At 42.9% G+C, this 17,034-nt stretch overlaps 2 protein-coding genes across 9 annotated transcripts in view; one reads left to right on the top strand and one right to left on the bottom strand.

The window, feature by feature from the left end:
- Positions 1 to 17,034, top strand: part of LOC131107582 (inactive serine protease 35-like) — a 56,440-nt gene that overhangs the window by 8,396 nt on the left and 31,010 nt on the right. For all 6 annotated transcript variants that reach the window (XR_013630335.1, XR_013630336.1, XM_078798851.1 and 3 more), the window contains one exon: positions 2,438 to 2,615. Coding sequence is in view for 4 of the 6 variants with exons in the window: in XM_078798851.1 (XP_078654977.1) it covers positions 2,591 to 2,615 (25 nt within the window). In the remaining 2 variants the exon portion in view is untranslated. The remainder of the gene's footprint in view (positions 1 to 2,437; positions 2,616 to 17,034) is intronic.
- Positions 100 to 5,971, bottom strand: LOC131107584 (very long chain fatty acid elongase 4-like). 3 transcript variants are annotated; one of them, XM_058057762.2, is made up of 7 exons: positions 5,639 to 5,971; positions 4,758 to 4,843; positions 4,481 to 4,668; positions 4,321 to 4,401; positions 2,426 to 2,597; positions 2,098 to 2,225; positions 100 to 1,484 (listed from the first exon to the last, which is right to left on the bottom strand). In XM_058057762.2, exons 2-7 carry the CDS (start codon positions 4,822 to 4,824, stop codon positions 1,200 to 1,202), a joined length of 921 nt encoding a protein of 306 aa, XP_057913745.1. In that variant the 5' UTR covers positions 4,825 to 4,843; positions 5,639 to 5,971; the 3' UTR covers positions 100 to 1,199. The 3 variants fall into 3 exon arrangements, with proteins under 3 accessions (XP_057913745.1, XP_057913744.1, XP_057913747.1); XM_058057761.2 differs by having other exon boundaries at positions 5,720 to 5,971; XM_058057764.2 differs by having other exon boundaries at positions 5,766 to 5,971.

Genomic DNA, 17,034 nt, shown 5'->3' with positions numbered 1-17,034 from the left:
ACAGGTCAACGACAGACTAGCGCTGCTGCCTCTTGGGCACCGCAGATTGTCTTCTCCATGAGAATAAATAAGCACACAAAAGGACACACACACACTGCAAAGAGTGCTGTCACTCTTTTATTTGAGTTGTATGTGCAGTTTGTTTCCATAGAAAAAAGGACAGACCCTACATGGTGGCAGTGAGACGACAATCAATCTCTTTATTCTCGGCTACATCGCACAGCAAAAAACAACAAAACATGGAGACCCACAAAAATATGATGCCAAGTAAGCAAAAAAAAAAAAAAAACTACTGTCCCCTCCCCTGACCAGGTATTTCAGATTGAAAAACAAAGACTAAAATTGAGTGCAGCACAGTGACAGTAAGAGCTGCTGATGTGTTTTTTTTTTTGCAGCTAATTCCGTTAGTTTGGGTCTTTTCAAAGTGTGGCACGGTGAGCCTCTCCTACATTTTCTTGAGCATACTTTGTGGTTTGGTTCACCCAGACTGCAGGAGCTATTAAGCAACTCACCCCACCCCAAAACAAATAAATTAAGTTGGGTAGCTTAGGTTTGAAAAATCGAAATTGAACAGTTTTTTGTAATTGTTTCTTTATGCAGCAGTTTTTAAATAAATGTACTGTAATATGAGATCCATTGACTTATTAATGAAAATTATGCAAAAAGTCCGGGGTGCCCAAACCTTTGCATATGTACATGTTTTCACAAATACATTTGTTGGCTGTCCTATGAAAAACATGTTTTTTTTTAAATCCCCAAAAAAGCTCTTCCGTGGGTGCAGACCTCATCGTGTGTCCGTGTAATTCATGAAATAAAACTCCGTCAAGGGGCGAGAAAAAAAGAATAATCACAAGCAGAATTTGTTAAGACTATGGAAGCTCTCAAAGAAAACATGACCGGGGCTCCAGTGTAAGAAGAATTGGTTGGTGCGTGCTGAGTAAGCTCTTCAACGACATTCTGGGTGCGTGACGTGGTCCATAAAAACCATTTTGGCCACATGAAGCCTACGTGTTCAGCATGTTTGCTTTGCTCACTTTTAAAAGAAACCAGCGATGAAAGACGACCAATAGCAACTCTCGTCCAGCCTTCATTAGCACCGTGCTCACCTGGTTTTCCTCCCCATCTACCCGCCTCCCCCCTCTCATCCATCTCTGGTCCCTTAAAACTGTCCTCTGGTTCATCGTCCTAGCCAGCCAGCCTTACTCCCGTTTCGCCCGTCCCTTGCCCTTTTGCCTCTTGCCGTTGTCCTGCACCTCCTCTGACTGACTGTGGCCGTTGGTAGCCTTGGAGACGCCGTTGGTGAAGGGCTTGGCCCCCTTGTGCGCCGGGGAGGGTTTGCGTCGGTAGGCGTGGTAGTAGAAGTTGGCGAAGAGGATGATGAAGGTGACGGCGTAGCCAATCAGGGCCCACTGCATCCAGTTGGGGAAGGGGCAGCCTGTGTAGAGGGAGTGGCCGGCGTGGCCGATGGTCACGTGGAACTGGATCTAAAGGGAATGAGAACATTCAAATATTACTTAAATTTACATCCAAGCGAGCTTTGCTGTTGGTAGCTGATGTGAGGAGGTCCCCAGTGGGGGCATAGTTTGGACTTCTGACAAAATGGGGTGCCAGACTGCATCATGTGAGACCTTAGCACAAGTTAGTTCAGCAAGGATTAAATTATTGTATAGTAAAGTATATTATTATTATTATTAGTTGTGGTAATATAACATTTAAAAAAATGTTTTATTGATTTACATTTCTCCAATGTGCTGCAAATGGCACCCAAGCTGTACTTTGGACACCGCTGCATACACCATGCCCATAATGGTTCTTTTTGGGAAATCCAAACACTTTGGAGGTTCTGCCGTACTTACTAATTAGCAGTAGGGATGCACCAATTGGCATGTTTTTCACTTCTGATTCCATTTTCATACCTGAATTCGGAAACCAGACCTGTTGTCTTTCGTATGCGACCACGCCAAAAGAATATCAGCAAACGCAGCTGTATCCACACATGCAGTGCCTGACTCACACACGCGTTCATGGCTTCAGAGTCGGTCAGACAACACAGAATATACCCATTCCTGGGCTGTACTTAGCAAAGGCAACACCTACCATCTGCATGATGGTGAGGTACTTCTTCCACCAGAGGTACTTCTGCATCTGAGGTCCCAGTGCAGCCAGACCATAATAGCCGTACATGATAACATGGATGCAAGAGTTGATGGTCGCACCAAAGAAAGCTGTGTGAGTGAGAAATAACACGGATCAATTCAATGTTCACATAATTCATTGGACACGCAACCCCAACTGTTACTGGTTCTGTCATATTGCACTCCCAGTAATCACTGGGAAATTGAACTTACTAAGTAGCAATGTCAAGCATTCTAACATCATCATCTCAGCAAATATAACTGGACTTAACCTTCTCCGCTCGTCTCACCTTGCCCACCAGGCACCCACTTGATGCCGATCCACCAGAGGATGAACATGGTGCAGTGGTGGTACACATGGAGGAAGCTGACCTGGTTGAACTTCTTCCTCAGGATGAAGAAGACCGTATCCAGGAACTCCACTCCCTTGGAGATGTAGTACCACCAAAGAGCTGATGCTATCTAAAGACGGGAAGGAAGGTAAGTGAAAAAAGCGTGTGGGAATAAAAAGCGTGTGGCCGCATAAAAATAGATGCCGTTGAGGTTGAGTACTTTGAAAGCATCCGGATGAGTCTGCTCCATTTAAACGACATGAATGCAGAATGCGCTCCATTTGTTAAATGGCTCTTAACATTAAAGAAGCAAGGCAGCTCATGTACTTACTCAAGGTCAAGGTCAAATATATTTATATAGTGCATTTCCAACAGTTAACCGCCTAAAGTGCTGTACAGCAGCCAGTAAAACACAAAACACAGATGCATAATAATAAGTCGTACAGCTAAAAGTAAAAGTACAAACAGTTCACAGAATAATGACGCTAATAAAAACAGTAAATCAATAAATGAATGCTAAAAACAATAAAAGCACACAATGCCCAGGTTAACCTGTGTTAATCTGATTTAAAATGCTCCAGTGATTGTTCATAGGCAGGTCATTCCAGAGTCTCGGACCTGCGATAGAGAAGGCCTATGACCCCGAAATTTAAGTTTAGACTGAGGCATTGTTAAATACCATCTATATTAATATATTAAACCATGTGAATAATTCAATATATGCAGATGTTGCCTGTAGTCAATCCAGAAGGTAAGTGAAATGTAAAATCCTGCATTCAGTCGTGTCTGACATGTTTGTGAGCATCTTTTGTTTATAAATAAATGAGGCCAATTAATATTACATCAGCACTCTGTTATGCATGCGGCGGTGCGGCACATCCACATCCACGTTCAATTCCAAGCCAGATAAGCACATGGGACAATGACATAGTAACACATGGTTGCTCTCTCTAAGCCATGGCGCTGTGGCATCTGTTAACCCAGACCCCCCCACCACCACCACCACCCACACCACTCAAAGAGCATGACCCAATGGTGGCCTGATGGGGGCGGAGCTCTGGGGTGGCTCCTGCCAAGCCTCCTGCACCTTTTGTTGTCCTTAGAAGACCTTTTGTCTCAAAATATGACCATATTTCTTCACATAGTGCGCACTCAACTGCAGAGAGGACCGGGCATCTCTTAGGGTAAGGGATATACTGGGGGAGGGGCATGATTAAATAGTGTATTATTGTATTGTATGAATATTGTTTATAATATTGTACATTATGTGAATATTGTACTACAACACAACTCTAGACATTGACTATTAGAGAAAGCGTGCAGAAAAATGGTAACGTTGGTCGGGGCGGAGAGGGGGCGGAGCTAATCTGAATGCATGCAGCTTCCCAGAAGAGAAAGCTGGACCCACAAAGCACAGCACATTTTAAAAGCTACAGTAACATAAGATCTTTTCAGTCATTTATTGTCCATCCAGCATGCCTCGGTAGGTGCTGCTGTTTTGGTTAGAATTGTCATACTAGAATTGTGACCTTGATTGTAACCCTATTTGCACTTAAATGAACCTCACCATAATAACTCCTATCTTTGATACTGCACCAAAATGTTTTTGGTCATCCATCTGTAAGTGCTGCTGTTTTGGTTAGCAACAGCATAGCTACCTCCGTAGTCTGTGTCAACAATAGCATCCACAGGGATGCTTCTTTGTGTGGTTGAGACACGGCGGAGGCAATTATCGAGGAAATATGGTAGTAGGGAAAAATGAGTCCACATATTCGACTCTTCCAATAGGTCTCGTTTATGTGAGACATAATGTGCATGAATGTGTTTATTTCAACAAGGAGGTGGGGTCTCACCCTGACTTCATTGACGTCGTTAGAGTAGTTGACAGGTTGACAGAGGTAGCTGTACCCGGCTGCTCTTGAGCCAAGCAGGAGCTGATGAGGAGACGATAGTGAGTTTATGTTTCTGTACGGAAGAATGATCGCCATCTATACAGGATATGGGGGCGCTGACCTCTTTGGCGATGTAGAAGTTGAGGACCACCATGCTGAAGTTGTACACTATCAGGGTCTTCCTGAGCGTGTAGGGCTGGCGGTCCTGCATGTATCTAGGCCCCGCCCACAGGAAGAGCAGGTACAGGCTGCTGATGGCCAGCGTGGGGAAGGGTGATGACATCATTGGCCAGCTTTCCACCCGCTTGTCTGCAGGGTGCAAAAAACACACGTACTTCTACGTATGGATATGCTGCTTTTGTGTTGGTTAAAAAAAAACAACAAAAAAGGCCACTCACCTGCTATAGTAAGGCTCCATTTGTAAAACTCTACTGTGTCGTTCACCATATGCGTTACAACGTCCATGGCTTTCGTCTTGATCGTACTGTGACGGAGACAATCGTTTAAAGCAAAAATCTGTGACACAAGTGGCTGATCAATTGTAATTTCATTCCAGATGCTGTTTCATAATGATGTCTTGTCTTGAGAAATTGGAATAAAAAAAAACATCTATTCAGAAAGTGAACTAAGTCTGAGCGATGTCCACCTCAGTAAAGTAAGCAGTTGCATCATCTCTTGAGATGACAGCAGGTGTCTGTTTATTAATCTATAATTAATCCCATGCACCAGATCGTATGCCCTTTCAATAATCAATGTGTAATTATCAGGAGCTAAAACAGTAACCTCAACAGAACCTGCAAGCATTAGAGTGCGAGGCATCTTTGCACGTTTTAAATAACGTTAATACACAATGTACATGTTTAGGCTTCATGCAAAACTCTGCAATGAGAAGAGAGCCGCACAAAAAAAAGGGACAGCAGCCCATGTGTCAGCAGGTTTGGGCCGGGAGCGCTCAAGAGGCTTAAATTCAATTGATCAACGAGCTTAGAGGTGCAGGCCTAAGTACAAATGCCCGTTGTTTCACGCTTCTCTGCCTGATGGTGCTGGGAGAAAAAGCACACAAGTGCAATTATTTTAGTCATTTCCGGTTTGCAAACTAGCAGAATTATGTTGCTAGTGTCTTGCGACATGACCTCAAAATGAGGGAATAACTGATTGCACTGACAACGAAATAAATAAGCTGTACTTATAAATGGATTAACTCATAGGTGTGCCCAAATTCAGTAACCGTTAGTAACTGCCGATAATAAACCCATACAGTAAACTACACTGGACTCACCTGTATGCAAATGAAACGCTTTGGGCACCCCAACACGACAGAAAAATGAACAAAAACCAGACGAATGTAGCATGCGCTCACCTCCTTGCTATTTATGAGGCGTTTAATGACATCCGGTGCAACTGACCGTGTTCCTTCTTCCAAGTGTCACGCCTCGTCCCTCTCAACAGCTCTCCGATCACACTTAAACGACATTAAAATTGGCAAGAAACTACAAAAAAGTAGACGAAACGGTCGATGTTTAAAAAGGGGGCTAATTTACACAGTAGGTGCGAGCCGGCCGCTTAGCCTCCTCATCTTCTCGCAGTCTACTCAAAGAGAAGCCGATCACCACTGCGCATGCGCAAAGCCTCCTCTTCGGGTGCATCGGTGTGCGCCTGTCGACATTTGGCTCACATCCTCCAACTTTATCATCTTCATTTCATGGATTAACAATGGATATTTATTTACATTAAAAGTGTTTGCATTGTGTATAAGGTCTTGTATAAGTTAAATCCGCCGACTTTAAGGTTGCTCACGTGCAACACGGAAGTAGCCAAATGCTTTGTCAATACAGAGTTTTGTCCAGCAGATGGCGACGTCGGTCTGATGTCAATGTTTACCTCAACCTCACCTGCAATACGTTACATTTTATAGTGTGAACGCTCTGAAACAAAAATGTCAAAATGACATTTTGGTTTTCTGGGATATAATATGTACTTCCAACCTCAACATTTCTTTACCCGTTCCCGCCATTCCAGCATCAAAACATTCAGGAAATTCTGGACATTTTTCCACCTTCCAAAATCCCCACTTTTACCATAAGTCCACATTTTCCATGCATCATTTCTTCAAAATGTTTAAATAACACGACTCTACCTTTGTAGATTGTGCAATATTTACCCAACACCAATAAATAATTTGCTCCCAGGCCCATTTGTTGCATTTATTCAAGTGGTTTATATAATGTTATGCAACCGGTTGTTAAAATGCCTCCATTGTGCCAGTGCTAATATTGGATTTATGCTGTTAATTAGCTTTTTTCCATGGGTACGGCTGAGACATCCAGCATAAAGTGCTGTTATTCAAAACCAGTGGCAGAACGGAGAGTCCATGCGTGTCTGTGTGTGTTGACAGTACCGTTTATTCTCACCAGTGCTGTCATGTTTAACTATGTGTTTATTAGTGTGGTGTAGAACTGCACTGCATCTTGCTGAGAGTTCACACAAAATACTCACAATAGGCAGCATTTGGGGTCAGAACCATGATGCAGGTGTACCTAATTATGTGTCTGAGTGTTGTAGGTGGGCTGTTGAAGTATTTTCATCCATTCAATAGTTTTAGTTGTTGCCATGTGCTTTCAAGCCCCAGTTAAACAAACAGCAAAATGCTCAACAACGTGGAAATTGAGCAAAGGCGTCTTCTTCCAGCCCCTGAAGCGTCCATCATTATTAGTCTACTATGACATATGCACTGTGCGTATACCACCGAATCTGTAAGGGAAGTGTCTTCCCCACTGAAGGGCATATTCACTACTACCCACCTGGGACACACTCATTTTCCACATACCTCTGGAGCCTTTTGAGGGAAATAGCACTCTGACTTTTCTTTTAGGCAAAAGGCTTCCTGTTATGGGTACTTGCTATGACGTGAAGTGAAAAATAATGCAAAGTTTACAGGTTCAGACGCTCACATCCCTGCATAAAAACAAACACATGTGGCGGGTGGAGTGACTTTTAATTATGCATGGCGTTTCAGGAAGTGTCTGAGGGACATTTGACTCACCATGTGTTTATGTACTGTATACGTATGTCCTTACAGCGGGTACTCGGCCAGCACGTGAGCCAGTGTGTGACTACCCAAGCATCTCATGGAGTGTATTATGGATCGTATGCCTATAGAAATCAAATCTCTGCTCAGTTTTATTAGTTTTCCGGCTCTTTTCTCCTCATATTGCATCTAATTGCAGAGTGTCACTCTCCGTCAGAGTGTGTGTGTAATCTGGATCCAGTGTGTTCCATTACAGTCTTTTTCATATGGTTTTAATTGGAAAGGCAAATGCGTCAGGCTGAGATTTGACTGGTTCCATTCAGTAGCTGCTCTCCCGCTCCCTCTCTCTGTTCACAGTGGTTTAATATGTGGCATGAAAGCTGGTGCCATTTGTACAGTCAATGTTTTCTTTTACCGCTCCGTCATAAAAGCTGAATTGGAGCTGCACGCACGACCGCATGCATGTTGTGCTTGTGTGTTTTTGTGGCCCGTGGAACGGAACTTGCATTTTGGCCAGGAGCAATGAGGGGCCCAAACACATGGCAGATGATGGAGCGTCACTGGTTTTTTTTTTACTGTTCCTCCTCGCTCTAACGCTTTACTTCGCCCTTTATGGCTTCCCTTCGCCAACTAGGCGTTTTACAGTGAAATAACCCATGCCGCTCAACATTTATATTTGACATTTTCTAGGAAGGAAAGGAAATTCCCCTCCTCCCTCAGGGTTAGTCATTAAAGTCATTAAATGACTAATTGACAGGACAGGGTTTAGCAAAAAGTGTCTTCTTTTGAGGGGGGATTTTTGATTGACAATGGGATATTCCCTGCCCCTTATTTCAATCTCAGTGAAACAGGAAGTAGCTTTTCAAGTTAACACTTGGACTAATATATGCCACTTTTTGATTGTGCCTTGCGATTGGCTGGCGACCAGTCGCGTGTGTACCCCGCCTCTCGCCTAAGATCAGCTGGGATAGGCTCCAGCTCACCCGTATGAGGACAAGCAGTGTAGAAAACTTATGGATGAATGTTTTTTGATTGTTCGACAAGGGGAGTCAAACTCATACCAAGGAGGGCCGAGACACTGCAGGTTTTCTTTCCTGTCCATCACTAAAGCAGCTGATTTTTAATGATCAACACTTTCTTCAACTTGAAGGAAGGAGCTCATCAATTAAATCACCTGCTGGAGAATCTGGTTGGAGAGAAAACCTGCAGGGTCTCGGCCTTTCATGGCACAAGTTTGACACGTGTTCAAGGGGCTCTTTAGCATCTTGAGGACCTTAACCTGATAGACGGGGAAAAAAGTGGAGTGCAATGCAGATGGGTGGTCGGTGGTGGAGGGCTGGACAGACTGACTGCACTCCCTTCTTCGCAGATGAAATAGGAGTCTTGGCTCCAAACTGCCGGCTCTCTTAATAAGGACTTACATTCTTTGTCCTTAGTGCAGACATACCTATGAACCCCCCCGCCCGTCCCCGCCCAGAGAACAAAATATTGTTTCATGCATGACTTACTTAAAAGTGGTGTTGCAGTTATTCACACTGATCAATATGATGTGTGATTGTATTTTTGAAGGGTAAATATTTTCCCCAGACTTCAACTCGCTGGAGGCAATTGCGCTTAGTTCACTGACTTGGCAGCACTAAAGGAAATCTGAGCACCGTGCAGGATTTGTCCTCATTGGGTACCCAGCGTGGCCACTCTCTGCTTTTGGCTGCATGGAGTAGAATTAGTCATGGTTGATGTTCCATAAATTCATACAAAAAGGCACTACTACAAAATAATAATTGTTTTCCAGATCCTTTTTAGTTTTACGGGACGTCAGCAGAAAGGGTCCGCGAGTGTGGCCTGGCAGGCAGATGTCAACACGAGGCCCTTCCAACGTCGTGTGGTCACTAATTACAGCTGCTTTCGGCCCAGTTCTTCTCTAAACTCCCTGGCCTCATCCTTTTCTGCTCCAACAAGTGACTCAGAAACAATCAGTCAGGCAAAGATAACCGTGTCAATAAGCTCTTATCTCCTCCGTGGTTGCAACACTTTTGAAAATGTGTACATTCATGTACATACATACATTCGTGTACATACATGTGCATTGGAATTAGGGTCCGTAAAGGGGTAGGACAAGTCCCATGAAATGGTTTGGTCCACTACTACCTTCCCCGTGCTTGCTTTGTCGCTGCAGCTAATCGACAGTTGGGGCAGAGCAGTGTGAAACAAAGCTGCCAGTGCCTAATTTTCATAGGGTCCAGAATTCCTGCCGGCATCTCAGTGGACGTCATTAGTTAGCTGCAAGTATTGCAGTCGGGGCCGCTTAAGCCGCTGGCCGCAGAGAGCTCAAAGCCTCTCAGCTCTGTCATCTTCTGTTAATGTTAATCTGAAGTGGACGATGACCCACTGCCTGCCAGCGACCCGGCCGCCGCCGAGGTCGGTGTCTGATGTGGACAATCACATGGACTCCCAATTTCACAGCTGCAGTGTGAAATGGTGATGGTCAAGTTTGAAAGTGCTGTTAGTAAGCCTTACTGGGAACGTCGTATTGTGCGTCTGTAGCTTTAATGCTAATCAGCTGTTTTTGCCACTTTCTATATTTACAGTAGACTGTAACTCTACACTTGTCCCATACAGTAAATGCCATATTGCTGATTATCAGCATTTGTTTAAGTCTATTTGGCATCATAGGAGACCAGGGATGTTCAGAATGCAGCCTAGCGCCATTTCTAGCCCAGAACTCTTTATTTTGGGAATAAAAAATAGGAAGAAAAATGTTATTTTAGTAGCATAGAGGTGGAATTTTAAAGAAATATATTATTTTACAGATAAATATGAGTGAGAAACAAAACAACAAGAACGTTTGGTTGTGAAAAGTTCCAAGATTTACAAAAAGTAATGGGAATAAAGTTAGACGTTAATTTACAAGAAATAAGTTCAAATAGTCCACGAAAAATGTCAGAAATTGAAAAATCAGCTATAATTTTATGAGAATGAGACATATGAGAAAAAAAATGTCATTTTAGTTGAGAATATATATAAAATATATTTCTTTTTCACCATGTGGCCCTCGCTGGAAAAAGTTTGGACACCCCTGAAGTCGAGCAAGCCAGGAGGAAATAATTCACCGCTATTTAGTTCTGCCATCACGTAGATCCGTGCTCTTTCCGCTTTGTTGAAAACGTCGGTAAATCAGTTTGGTCATGGGAGCATTTAAAAGTGCATTGCTGGCCTGATTTTAATTTTCCCGCTGAGACATTGCTGTCTGCACTTGTACATACACAGAGCTGGAAAGCTGCAGTGATGATTGAGTCATTCAGATACGTTTTGCAAAAAGACTTAAAAAGACTTGCAGGCATTGTCCAACACTTGTTTCCCTTCGGCTCGGCATCATCAAAAGTCCAAAAAAAAATGAAAAACACTCAATTGTAAATTGGAAACTAGTGTGTGGAAAATGCATGTGCTGCAGTTGATGTCATCCCCTCTCCCTGTTTTCCCCAAAAAAAACCAGTCTCGATGTCACAGCATTTGCCAATACTAATTCCAGATGATTATTGATTAGGTGTAAGACGCAGCTGTTCACCATCAATAGGCAGCTTGGGCTTCATGTGTCAGTAAATGTTGTCGTTATTAATACCAAAGGAGGAGGCATTGCATGAAAACATCTCAACCATGTGTAGAGCCCAAGGGGAGATATTTAGTATTTATGTCGTTCTTGGAATTCTAACACAAATACGCCAATATGAGATGCGACACAAGGCTGATGTTTAGTATGTCAAGGCCCTGATATGAGCATGGAATCATTTGCTGTTCCTGCGTTTGTTGATTTGAACGCAACACGTGCCCCGTTACTGTCGGTGATGAGTCATCACAAGCATCCCGTCATTCCCAGAATATCTGCTGTTGTTGCTGATTCAGTAAATGATAAAAAAAGCAGCCAGGCCTTGTAGCAGTTGACTAGTTGTTGACCCCTCCAGCGTATCATTATTCAAGTTTGTCTTCTTCCTCGCCACTACAGTAATTTCTCCTTTTATGGCGGTCCGTTGGATCCAGACCTGACTGTGATCAGTGAGTTACCGCAAAGTAGGATTCAGCATTAATAAATTGAATATTTTTTGTAGTTAAAGCGTAGAAAACCTGTTCATGCCCATCAATTCTGCCCATTTTGCTTGATGTCAGTCAATTTTCAACCAAATTTGGCACACACGGCACAAATGTGTGTACCACATTTTGCGGTGATTCGGCTAAACACCCTGAACTTACAGTGGATGTTTAGTAGTGCACCACTAATGGGGCTCAATAACAGCATCATCATGTGGTGTATTTGTCAGAAAAGTAATAGCACAGGCAACACATGAGGGATGCAGCTTTTGAAGAATTTTCAGCCTTTTGTGTGCAGCATTTCAGAAGTGGAAGGGTTTCATTTTCACATGATAGCACAGTATGATCCTTAGCAAAGATAGGAGTGTTATTTGTGTGATGAACCTGCGCAACATGGCCAGTCAGTCATTTATTTCAGTTCACACTTTAGTCAAAAACGTGTGGGAGGCTTTGCAGTCCTGTGACTTTCAGATAGATGAGTTACTCTGACAAGTATTTGACCTCATGATTTTTTTGGTGAATTAGTGCAGAATTATCGTCACGCTACATGGAGTAATGATGGTCTGTACGACACCTGTATTTTTACTTTTTTTTTTTTTAAACCAGTAAACTCATCAAATCAAACATTCTCTGAGGCTATGATTAATGATTTACTGCTGTCATCGATGACGCCACTGCATTTCACCATGCACTGGAGGAACCCAGAGGCTGTAATTTGGGAGGGAGGAAGGGAGAGACTCCTATATTTTTATGGCTCTTCACACTGGCTATCAGCGTGTATTATTTACGATTGTGACAGTTGTGTCTGTACGTGGGAGGAGCAGGACTTGTTTTCCTCTGTGATGAATTCTGGGGGAAGCGTGTGAGCTACATGGCATATCTGGAAGACACCGAGGGACATGGGGGGGAGAGAGGAAATGCTAAATTCTCACTAAAAAAGCCTGCACATCTGTAAGCTGGTGTTGCATAATTAATCCAAAACCCTAATCTTCCCTTTAACTGTCAAGTGATACAGCAGGGACGTCCAAACTGTGACTAAATATATTATTTTTATTTAATATTAATTATTATTGAACAAGAAAATAAAAAAAACAAGACAATGAAAAAAATTGCAATTTTTGGAAAATTTGCGGAAAACTATATCAATTTTTTTTATTATGAGAAGAAAATTTACAGGGAGAAAGTTGGAAAATGACAAACAAAACAAAGACCAAATGCAAAAAGCATCTGTTATTTCAGAAGAATAAATTCAAAATATTAGGAAAAAAACTGTCGCAATTTTATGAGAATACAAATACAAATACAAATTTTAGTCGTGTGGAGTTTATATTATGAAAAAAAGTCTTATTTAAAAAAGTTGTAATTCAACAAACCAAAACAATTTGGGGAAAATTGGGTTGGGGGAAAAAGTTTTAAAATTACATAAAGAAAATTGATCAAAAATATCCACGTTGGTATGGACATAGCCTAAGTTTGGTTTGTTGCCCTTTTCGGTTCTAAAAGTCACTGAGTGCATTGGGCTGCAAACAATTCCACGGCCATGCGGTCCCTATTATCTCCAGGGTGAGTTGATGTCCAACAACAATTTCAACATGTTGGGATTACGACCCTTGGCGTGCTACCCTACCAGTCCTTAAATGCTTCATTTTGTTACCCTTCAAAACACCACCCTGGGCCGACAGTTCTTAGAGTCTGCTGTCCTTTTTGGTTTGGTAAGTCATTGAGTGCATTGTGTTGCAAACAATTCCCTGGCCATGCGTTCCCGATTATCTGCAGGGTGAGTTGACGTCCATCCACTGAAAGGGGAAAAAAAAGCCCAACATCAATTTCAGCACGTTCAGGCTTGCTTTTGTCAACTTGTTATTGACCAGATGTGTTTGCTTTGGCATGGTGCATCATTGCTTCTTAACCGCAAACAGAATTATTAAAGTGTATATCACCTTTTAAGTCTCTCTCTCTCTCTCTCTCTCTCTCTTTTTTTTAAAGCAAATTTTAATATTTTGGGAAAAAATGCAGCAAAAATGGGGAGAAAAACAGAAGTTGATTTAATTAAGACCCCTTTTCACTCATTCTGAGATTCCTTGAAATATGTAGAACTTTACAAAATATCAAAGTGGCAAAGTCTCCTTTCATTATAAGTTTGTGGTTCTTGCTGGAAAAAGTTTGGACAACCGGTGAAAAACAATTTGAAGATATACAGTGTATACATAGACCCAAACATCCCAGGTTCGGAGAACACATCATAGAATGTATGAAGACCTGTCGGGAAAGGATACGGCTAAACGTCGAAAGTGCTTCTCCTGGTGTGGGGCTCCCTCAGAATTGCCCCTGTTTTTCCGCCCCCTGCCGCTGGTCCAAACCAGCTCCTATTCTTCAGGGCACGGCTTCATCCTCACCACCTGCTGTGTGCGGTGGCAATCTGTCTTAAACTGACAACATGATCTCATTTCCTTGCCTTGACATCTGCGAGGGTGTACATTTTCAGTCATTCTTAATGAGGCGACACCCCAACCCGCTTGAATGAAAGCTTATTTTGAAGTCCCCGAGTTACCTTTGTCCTCGTCGTCACCCCCAACTCATCTTTGCGGCTTTGCCTTCGCTCTCCCTTTCCCCAGATGTCTGCTCACCAGCTGCGCTCAGATGGCTCTTTTAGCCAGCGTGCGCACACAAACACGCGCATCCTCTCCGGGGTGACACTCTTATTACCAAAGAGGTCCGGGTCTATTGTCTTCCACATGTAAATACTTTCACTTCTCTCTTTTCACGGCTTTTTTTGTTCCCCGTCTACGACCGCTTCAATATGAAACAGATGCCCGTGGCTCTCAAGTGACTGCAGACAAACACGACTTATGGTCAGAGAAGGTCAGGAATTTGAGTGTTTTTCCACCCCTAATCGGATTAGTTTTTGAGACTAATATGAAAGTGATTAGACTGCAGCTCTTGGCACACCGTGGTGGTGAGACGGGGGTTGGTTTATTTATGTTTTATCACTGTTGGATTTATCCCACACTTTGAGAGCGATACGCTGACTTTCCTGTATGGAAACACTAACAGTTTCTGACTCAGGGATGAGGGTGTGAATGTGACCAAAGTTAATTAGGCTTTAGTTTGCCCTTTTATTTACAACACAACCAAACTCATCTTCTATAAAATATATACAACCGAGTAGAGGTGTCTTAGAATAGTCGCCTTGAATGATTCAATTTGGATGAGTGTGATTCGACTGTCAGTCTCGCCGTTGACAACATGCTATTGCTGAGCATACATTTTTATACAGTGTTTTTGTTATAAGTCACCTATTTTCTGTTGTTGTTGAAGAATTGAAAATGACGTGTTGTCATTAACAGAAGACCTATACTTATCTAAGATGGTGGTGCGTACACACCGCAAAGTCCAGCGTGTCTTCCAGATTTGTAGTTTTGTAGTTATTTACTTTTATATTTGCTCTGGTTTAACACTCGACAAGAGCTTTTGGATATTGGATTTTGCAGCACAAATGTTTTATCACCGATTTCCAGTACTCTAGAATACCAGAGTCTACAGACACACCACCCAGACGGGTGGAAGTGCATGCCGGCGGCGTGGAGAACATAAACCAATGAGTGGAGTGACAATGCTATTGAGCCAGTCGACCGCCACACTTTGGCTTGGTACCAGCAAGATTGTATCTTTGTGAACTGTATCTTTGTTTTGTTTGTCTGTGGGCAAAATGTGTAAACAAAGATGGTTGAAAGGTTGCGCTTGAAACGTGAGTGAGCATCGAGAGACTTGTCATTGGTCGCACACCAATTTGAATATATGCTGCTGTAATAGCTGTAGACTAACTACTGTCATGTAGTATATCCAAGTTTCATCCATCCATCCCTTTTCTCTTCTATTATTCTCACTAGGGTCGCGGGTATGCTGGAGCCTATCCCAGCTGTCTTTGGGCGAGAGGCGGGGTACACTTTGGACTGGTCGCCAGCCAATCACAGTCCAAGTTTCATTTCTATGGAATTGTCCCTCCAGAAAATATAACAAAATACTTGCTGAAATATGAGGGCTGTACTCAGTTTTAGTTTAGCAGCACAATGGTGGTCTGTGTGGTGCAGTGTAGTGTTTCCATGGTGACGGGGGAGGCTGTCATGATGCCGCCTCTCTAAACTAACAGAAATTTGGACTTATGCAAAGTTCCAGCCTGTGCTTGACTTATGGCGGTGACATCATCAAGCATTACATTGAAGCGTGGTGTTCAAGCTTGCTCGCTTTTCAAAGATCCAGCTCATCCCTGATCCCCTGTTGCTGAGATGATAAATGGCCTCAAGAAGCCATTGGAGAAGAGAGTCTGATCTCATCTTTTTTTTGTTGTTTTTCCCCTGACGCGTAACTCTTTCCGCCCTGCTCTCCTCTGCGCAGTCTGTCTCTCTTTATGGCTTCTTCACCTCTGACCTTTAACCCCCTCAGAGCCTGCACCCGTGTCGTTTTTGAGCCCAAGGTGGAAGATCATAAATCTGCCACTACTAAGACAAGCACATCAGTGTGTAAAAAGAAAAAAGTTAGCAAAGGGTCTCGCCGCCGCGTCACAGAGAACCACAGAGGAGGTTAGCATAGTTTGGACTCTTCATTGCGCATGCACCCTTGCTGTTCATCATTCATTAGCTACACCTGTATTCATATGAAAAATGGTGCCTTTACATGCGCTCTCCATCCATGTTTTAAGATCAGATTAAAAAAATCTTAAGAAGGTTGCGCAAAGAAAAAATGAGAATGAGAAAAAAAACATTGAGAGTAAGCAATTTGTTGCAAGGAAGCATTCAAGTGAAAAAGACCGTTTAACAGCTGATCAAATGTTTAAGACCTGAGATGTTTTGAGTGGGTTGTGCAGGGGCGTCAAAGGGCCGCAGGCTACAATACGTGGTGATGGTGCAGGGGGCACCCTCATGACAAGCTGGTAATGATGAGCTTTTTCAAAAGGCAACGCTGCACTTCATATCAATTCAATGTCAATTATTGAACTGTCAGGAGTAGTTCACCACGTTGTTAGTGATTGTGTTGAAGTTTTCCTAAGTCCCGACAACGCATCTCCATCCAGTAATAGCACCACCACACACCAGTATTTGATGCCGCCGTCCAAAGTTTTTCTAATTTAACTTTGCATTTGATTTATGAATGGGAGCTTCATCGCAGACTTAAAAGGGATCATTGTGTGTTTGCCGTGTGCAAACATGGCACAGGGCAGACCCATGCGCCGTTAACGTGTCCACACACACACACACACACACACACCGCCCAGCGATCATGCACAAACCTGAGCCACGCTTTACATGAATGCTGGGGCTTGCATCAGTCAATATATGCTATGTTGTGTAAAGGTAAACAGAGGCAAAAGCTTTTTTAACGGTGCTCTAATGCAGCACAGTTTGCAGAAGATAGGGTAAATTGATTTGTTCTAGAGTCAAACTGTGGCCATTATAAAACCCTTTAACTCTACAGGCTATGCTTTCAGTAGAATTTAACCTTTCTTCACTGGCCTACAAATGTAAAAAGAAGTTAACCACTGAAGACATGTTAAGCCATAATAATAA

This window comes from Doryrhamphus excisus, linkage group LG19 (genome assembly GCF_037039965.1).
Source record: "Doryrhamphus excisus strain RoL-2023G ecotype Guam linkage group LG19, RoL_Dexc_Guam_v1.1, whole genome shotgun sequence".
NCBI lineage: Eukaryota > Metazoa > Chordata > Actinopteri > Syngnathiformes > Syngnathidae > Doryrhamphus > Doryrhamphus excisus.
Note: the sequence above shows the minus strand (reverse complement) of the source record. Positions and strands in the feature narration are given on the sequence as shown.

Coding starts and splice junctions, on each gene's coding strand:
- LOC131107584 (XM_058057762.2), bottom strand. CDS start 4,824: ATGGACGTTGTAACGCATATGGTGAACGACACAGTAGAGTTTTACAAA. Junction 4,669..4,757: donor ATGGAGCCTTACTATAGCAG/GTGAGTGGCCTT, acceptor TGCACCCTGCAG/ACAAGCGGGTGGAAAGCTGG. Junction 2,598..4,320: donor ACGACGTCAATGAAGTCAGG/GTGAGACCCCAC, acceptor TCCCGTCTTTAG/ATAGCATCAGCTCTTTGGTG.